The 7,593-nt window shown below is 40.8% G+C and overlaps 1 protein-coding gene across 1 annotated transcript; it reads left to right on the top strand.

The window, feature by feature from the left end:
* The first annotated feature begins 1,857 nt into the window (after positions 1-1,857).
* atg10 (ATG10 autophagy related 10 homolog (S. cerevisiae)) lies at positions 1,858-6,776 on the top strand. Its single transcript, XM_040142932.1, has 8 exons — positions 1,858-2,229; positions 2,335-2,511; positions 3,679-3,785; positions 3,866-4,000; positions 4,274-4,466; positions 5,399-5,496; positions 5,588-5,685; positions 6,029-6,776. The coding sequence occupies exons 3-8, from the start codon at positions 3,681-3,683 to the stop codon at positions 6,150-6,152; spliced, it is 753 nt and encodes a 250-aa protein (XP_039998866.1). The 5' UTR covers positions 1,858-2,229; positions 2,335-2,511; positions 3,679-3,680; the 3' UTR covers positions 6,153-6,776.
* Positions 6,777-7,593: the final 817 nt, after the last annotated feature.

Here is a 7,593-nt window from a genome sequence, read left to right as displayed (position 1 = left end):
CATCCTCACTCTCTTTATCGACATCTTGAGTCCCTTGTCACATCTTGATTCTATTTGTGATATGCTGTGTCTCTTGTGACAGCTCGAGTAACTTTATTGACATCTTTAGTCTCTTGCGACATCTTGAGTCTCTTTGTGACATCTTGAGTCTCTTATGGCAATCATGACTCTGTGACATCTTGAGCGTCCTTATTGACAACTTGAGTCTCTTGTGACATCTTGAGTCTCTTATGGCAATCATGACTCTGTGACATCTTGAGCGTCCTTATTGACAACTTGAGTCTCTTGTGACATCTTCAGTCTCTTGTGACATCTTCATTGTCTCTGTCAACATTTTTTTTCTCTTTGTGGACATGAAAAATGAAAATATTAGGAGGACCACTTTTCATAGTTTTGTCATTTTTTCATATATTAAGTCCTTTACATAGTCTGATGTGTTTTGAATTATCAGCAGGCTTATCAGTTAAGATTTTTTATTTCTGTAGTTCTTGTAATGCCTGTCTTTATTGTCTTGGAAAGTTATTATACACTTTCATCCTGGCTTTTAATTAACCCCTCTACTCCTGTTGAACAAGCATTCAGTATGATTCTAAAGATGTATTTTGATTTATAAGTGGAATGAAATAGATCCTCTGTTTTGAAGGTATTATTTTTCTATCTTGTGCTTCACTCATCCCTTCTTGAGAATTATCTTCATGATCATGTAGTTCATCCAAATACATTTGTTCACCCACCCCCTGTAACAAAAAGGCTGTCACTTATGTATTAACATGTCCCTGTGGAAAAAGATCTGTAGGAAAAACTTCATTCAAGAGAATGAAAACAAAGAATAGCAGAACATAAAAGTCTTAAAAACAGAGATCTATCCAGTTGCAGAACATTTCATGCAAATGAATCAACCAGTCTCTTCCCTCTGGGAAATATCTGGGAATTAAGAGGGTATGTTTGTCTAAGAGAGTGGGAAATTTAGAGAAGTTGTTTCTTAAAAGCGGGGCGTTCTGGATTTAAAGTGGGCACTTTAAGCCGAAGAGGGCTCAATGAGGAATCAAACTATTAACCATTTCTGTAGAGTCTACTGGATTATAGTTGTTCTCCATTAGAGTTATTAGGAACTATGTCCTTGGAGAGATGTGTTCAAATGCAGATGGACTCGTTTGAATGTGAAGGTTAGGGTTCATTAAGTTATTTATTAGTTTTTCATAATGTTAAGTAACTTGAATACACTGTGCTTTGAAAGAGTAGTCCGAAGAATTAGACTTTTATAGAAGACCTTTCTTGTAATTTTTGTATCAAGTAAGAGCCATGATATTTTTTAAATAATATTTTCCCCAAAAAAAGTGATTTTAATAGTTTGGGTGTGTGGTATTTGTGGTGACATGTCGATCACATGATTGTTTAATGTATTGTATATGAGGAAACAAGGAGTAGCCTCGGGAGCCACCCTGATGAGGGTAAGATAGCCAACAACATCTGGTGAATACAGCATTGTGTAGTGGAGAAGAGCTGTGCAACATGCTTGAATTTTGATCTGCACCTTGCTGTGTGTGACTTCTCAAAAGAAACTGAAGATACAGATGTGAAGCAGAGGTGAGCATGGTTCTTTGCAGCCTTGTCCTGGATACATTCATGTAATGTTCAAACTCCCATAACAGTGGGGATTGATGAAAAGTCAATGTGTGTGATGTTAGTGCGTTTGTCCTCAGCGTGGGAACAGTAGCCGTTATAGAGTCAACGTGGATCCAGTGTTAGGACAATAAAAACGCATAAAACTCAGATAGGTGGCTGAGAATATCCGCCCCCTTGACTCTGCAGTTCCCACACAGTGTGCTGAGGAGCTGCTTTGTGCTGCCATCTAGCGACGCTGAAGACCAACAACAGGAAACCCATCATGGCGAAGACTAATGAAGGGCACAGACGGTGCCTAAATTAAACTTGTTTATGTGACTGCCTTTCCTGGCGCGATGCGTGTTTTGAACCCTTTCGGTGCGAGCCTGTTGCCTTGCTGAGAAATGTAATCACCGGACAGGTGACAGTGGTTGTCACGTGATTTCACGACCCGGAAGATAGACGTTGGGACTGACGCTTCTGTTCCCTCAGCTGTAAGCACCGGGCTACAGAGAGAACTGGCGGAGTACATACGCACGTCCGCTGGATCTGATCGGGGTTTTGTGTGTGGTCTGTAATCTAGTGGCAGGGTCACATGTCGGATGACTCAGGAGAGGAACGAAGGTGAAGTTAAAGAGTAAAATCCATCCCCTCCAAACCAGCAGTGGCAAACAGAGAGATTATGTCAGACTAATGACTGTGTTCTACTGTGTTTTTTCCACCTGTCAGACGCAAAAGATGGCTCGTTTCTGTTTAGGAAGTCGCAGCAGTAAGATGTGACCTCAGCCAGCAAACATCTCAACATCGAAAAAAGGTTGGAACGACGTCAAAATCGAGACGTCGTAAGCGCCGGAGTGAGAACTGAAGCGACGCCGAGTCGTGACGTAGACGTAGTCTTCAACTTTGGTAATTATTCAAGGGCTACATCCTGACAAGTTTTGTGAAAGCCTGACGTGCAACAGTTTTACCACTGCTTATGTTCACATTAGAGGGAAGCACAACAATTCGATATTCAAGAATTCCTGCACACAACATCTGTTCAGATTCCCTTTTTAATGTAAACTAATCAGTACCAATACAGTCATTATTATATATTCATTCATATATATATATATATATATATATATATATTACACATGCAAGTAGATATGAATTAATTAAAAAGACCATATCATAGAGAGCCCAACAGTCTGCACTCTTGGCATGCTGGAATACTTCAATCTTGACTGCTGCATTATTCCTGCTCTGGTTGGCACCTTGAACTAAATCCAAGAATAAGATAGAAAAAGAATAAAATTAAATCAATAAAGTCAATAAAAAAAAGAAAAAAAAAAAGAAAAGGTCAAGTCCAAAACAATTGTTCAGTCATATGGCCTGGTTTGATAGGACAATGATAGATCCATCACAACCATAAGGAGTAACTGTGAAACACTGTGGCAATAGTAAAGTGGCTTTCTTTCAAAATATAGGCTTTGCATTTGGCTAACGGGGCTCCTCACTGCCACCTCAGCTGGGTAGGAGACTGGAGAGACAGATGCAGGGAGGGGGGTTGTTTTTACCAGTGACACACTCAGCTGTCAGATGTGTAGAAATAAAAAACAATGCCACCCACAGATCCAGATATTTGTCTGTTTCCAGTGGTAGTTTGTGTGATCTGCTGCATCAGCATCATGTTACAGTGAAGCCTTTTCCACATCAGCCCAGTTGTTCTTTTTACCGTCCATCAGGTCAGCTGACTAATCAACACGTTCTGCTGAAGAGACACGTGTGGTTCCTCTCTCCTCCTCTCACCGTCTCCCTGTCTCTTCACTCCTCTCTCCTCATCTCCTCTCTAATTGCCCACTCCTCATATTTCAGAGGAAATATTATACTTTTTACTGCACTGCATTTATCTGTCAACTGGAGTTACTGGTTACATTTTAGGTAAAGATTATTCATAGAAAACTACTCAACAAAATTAATTAAGGTTGGTAAAGCAAGCTTTTTTTCCCTATGGTTTGCCACTTTTAATTGTATGGAAACTCTTTGATCTGGCACAACATGGGGTTTACCTTCCACCATGTTTCCTCACAGTGATGAGCTCGTATGTGCTGGAGGAGGAGACTTTCCATCACTGCTGTCAGCTCCTCCTGCAGTGGTCAGAGCAGCTGAGAGATGGCTGGAGCTGGGAGCCAGTCCAGGTGAGGAGTGTAGACAGAGCCTGAGAGTCTGCTGTAGTCCGTTAATATATACATAATGGGAATTTTTGATCTGGTTTCAGGGATCACAGGAGGGCTACCTGAGGAAGACAGCTCTCAGGTCAGTCGTCATTAATTCAAGCCCAGTGTGGGAGCAGGTAGGATCCAGGTCCGACTGTCATTCCTGGCCTGATGAGCAGCAACAGGAAAAGGAAGAGGTGAAGGACTGAATATGCCAACATTCCTCTCATATCATGTGCTTCATTTTCTGATTTTACCTCTATTAAATATCACTGAATTTCAGCAATTAGTCTTTTCTTTTAACTTTCAGTTGTATTAAAATTAACCTTTAATTAAGTAGGAATTGAATAATCTGCACACACAGCTCCACCTTTCAATTATCAAAGGGTTTCATCCTAAGCAGACACAGATAATAGTACCAGACTGAGCTGCTGTACATAGTGAACCCCACCATCTCTCTTCCTCCACAGTCTGTTCTTGTTGCTTCAGTTGATGCTGACCACATCAAGGGTGACATAGATGATGATGATGATGATGATGATGAAGATGACGGAGTCTTTTCGGTGTCTGAAGGCAGCAGCCAGGTGCTTCAGTACGAGTATCACATCCTGTACTCCTGCTGCTACAGTACTCCTGTGCTCTATTTCAGAGCCTTCACTCTGGGTTAGTTACATGTGAGACAGTCAGTGACAGTCAACACACACCCACTGCCAACATAACTGTGTGTTTGTTATAGTGACTATTTACAGATGTTATTGTTTAATGTAGATGTGTCTTTTGTTAGTGGTTAGACTATGTTTGCCTTAGCTGTCAGACATGACTCTGACTGCCCCCCTGACTTTTGAGTGTTAAACTGAAGTACTTGTACTGGGGCACTTTTAAAGGCCAGGGAATACTTTAGACCAGCTGTGTTGTACATAGTACCGCACCAAGTCAAATGTGTTTACACTATACCTGCTTTGATCACACTGGGAGGTGGGTGAAAAGCCTGCCATCAGAGAGAGGGGCGAGACACAGGAAACTGATAAAATGAGGACCACACTTTCAGACAGTCTCCCCATTCAGGATGTTATACTCAATTGTTCACATTAAATGTTAGGGAAGTAGTGTGTAAAGAATGAAAAAAGAGATTTAGAAAGAAGTTGAAACCCTTCTTAATAACTCACCTTCACACAGCTGATTAACCACTGTGCTAAGTGGGCGTGATGTCAGATTGTTCCAGATATTGTCAGGTACAGCCTCCCAGTTCTGACACTTTAATTATTTGATTTGGAATGCTTCCCTGAAAAATACTTGCATAGGACAAGTTGATGGGAAAAAAACAATTTGCTTTTTATTTGAAATGTTTGGAAATCTTCTCAGAGTTTGTGTAGTATTTGGAAGGGGAACCTACACATCACAGCTCCCATTTTTAAGGTTTGAAAGCATGCTTTTTAGACTCAAAGATCAGACAAAAGTTCTCATCGGTTTCTTGTGAAGTATTGTTGCAGTAACAGAGGGTCTATCTGCCTCTGTATATTTCAGCCATGTCAATATGTTATTAGGATTCCTTGTGTGTTATTTTGCTGCTTCTTCCTCGTGTGTCACCGTGTTAGAGGGGAGGAACCTGTCATTAGAGGAGGTGTGGAGCTCTGTTCATCCAAACTTCAGGCTTCCACTTCGGAACAGTCCTCTCAATACAATCACTCAGCAGGTAAAACCAGGAAAGATGCAGCTGTCAGCTGCTGTGTCATTGTCTTCCTCCATGAAGCTCCACTGATATCTGATTTCTGTCTGTGTGTCAGGAGCATCCCCTGCTGGGTCAGCCTTTCTTTATGCTCCACCCCTGTAGAACACAGGAGTTCATGAGGCCTGTGCTGCAGGCGGCTCAGGACCAACACAGGTAGGATCCCTGTTGGATTCACTTATCCAAAAACACAGTGGAAGACTGCTGTTACACAAGAAGCTGATTCATGCATGTAACTTTTAGCATTTGCATGAAGATGAGCAAGTTTTGCATCTAGGTTCATGCAGCAGCACATGATATCACATCCTCATCAACATGCTGATATGATATTGTGTCTGTTAAAGTACTGCTAATCTCAGATAGTATTGTTAGATACCTGTCATGTTCATAGTACTTACTTTGTGTGTGTGTGTGTGTGTGTGTGTGTGTGTGTGTGTGTGTGTGTGTGTGTGTGTGTGTGTGTGTGTGTGGTGTGTGGTGTGTGTGTGTGTCTTGGCAGGCCAGTGAACTACGTGCTGACGTGGCTCAGTGTGGTGGGTCCTCTGGTGGGTCTGGACGTCCCTCTGAAATACTCCACCCAGGTCCATCCTGCAGCTTCACTCAGCGGCACCAAGCCAGACTGAGGCTGCACCTGCTCTGCTTCTCTCTGTCAGCATCGCTGTGGAGTCTCTCTGCATGGACGCTTGATTATCAAACAGGCAAACAGGCTAACATCCTGTATTATTTTATTCACATGACAGTAAATGATTTTTACAACACCTATAGAATCTGTTTATACTATATGATGAGTATATAAAGTATACAGTACAGCCTCTAAGAGGGCAGTAAACTGGCTGTGTCCTAACTCTGGAGCTCCATTGCCTGAATTCTGCTACATCTGAACAGGTTTTAAATAATGCTCTGAGAGCTCCAGGAGCATTACAGAAATGAACTAAAGTATTCAGTCATGGGGAAATCATTTTGCTTTTTCTTAAATTTCACTGACAGTGTTAGTTTGATTGTTGTCTGCAAGCAATTTGTACAAAATGGTGAATGATCATTTCTCGTATACTAGCTGCTTGTACACTAACAGTTAGTACAACTAATAATAGTTATTTTTTTGCTGATTATAGCTGATGTCCTGCCAAATTTAACCCATTCAAATCAACTTGAACTCAACATGAATAGAAAATATGTAATAATTTGTTTTTTTATATTATGTTCACTATTGTTATAATAAAACATTTTTGGTTGCCATGGCAGCTTCTGCAGACACAGCAGCCTCTTGTCAATCAAATGTTTCAGTGCTTTGTCAATTTTACATGTTTTCAACGGGAAAAAAAAAAAAAGTGGGGCACTTTTATACAGTGAAACTCAGTTACAGTTGCCAGGACCCTCTGGAAATTGTCAAAATGACTACAATGGACTGTCCAGGGTGAGCTAAAGAAATTCTCCATGTTCGTTGTTATTGACATATGGCTACACAGCAACATTCAGGACATGTCCATCAAGCTGGGAGGATTAACTCGATACTGAATCTAGACAGAATCATTGCTGTCAATACTGTAGTACTGGCCTAACGATCTGCTTGGTGTTCACTACTGTTTTATATAGCAGTCTACCTGCGAGAGCTGTACAGCAGCATCAGTGTTCAACAGCACACCTCGACGTTTTCCTGAAATTCCACCAACATGGAAAATTTGCTACAAAAGTAGAAAATACACTGGACCTTGTTTACATACTCTGTTACAATTCAATTCCATTTTTTCAATTTAGTGTGCTTTATTTGGATGAATATCAGGTGAGCAATACTGCCAAAGCGTCAGGAACAGTACAATTCAGTAATGAGATGAGGAAAAAAGAATATAATTCTTTAAGTAAAATGAAAGAAATTAATACATTAAAAAGAAAAAAAAATGACAAAAAAAACCAAAACTAATCGCACAAAACACAAAGATTGAGAGATCAGCAGATGCTGATCTGAAGGCCTGATCAGCATCTGCCCCGGACCAAGTGGTATACAAGAGATGCCCATAACCTCTTTTCTTGGAACACTACTAGTCCTACAAGCTTGCAACTAGAAAC

This window comes from Xiphias gladius, chromosome 14 (assembly GCF_016859285.1).
Source record: "Xiphias gladius isolate SHS-SW01 ecotype Sanya breed wild chromosome 14, ASM1685928v1, whole genome shotgun sequence".
NCBI classification, from domain to species: domain Eukaryota; kingdom Metazoa; phylum Chordata; class Actinopteri; order Istiophoriformes; family Xiphiidae; genus Xiphias; species Xiphias gladius.
Note: the sequence above shows the minus strand (reverse complement) of the source record. Positions and strands in the feature narration are given on the sequence as shown.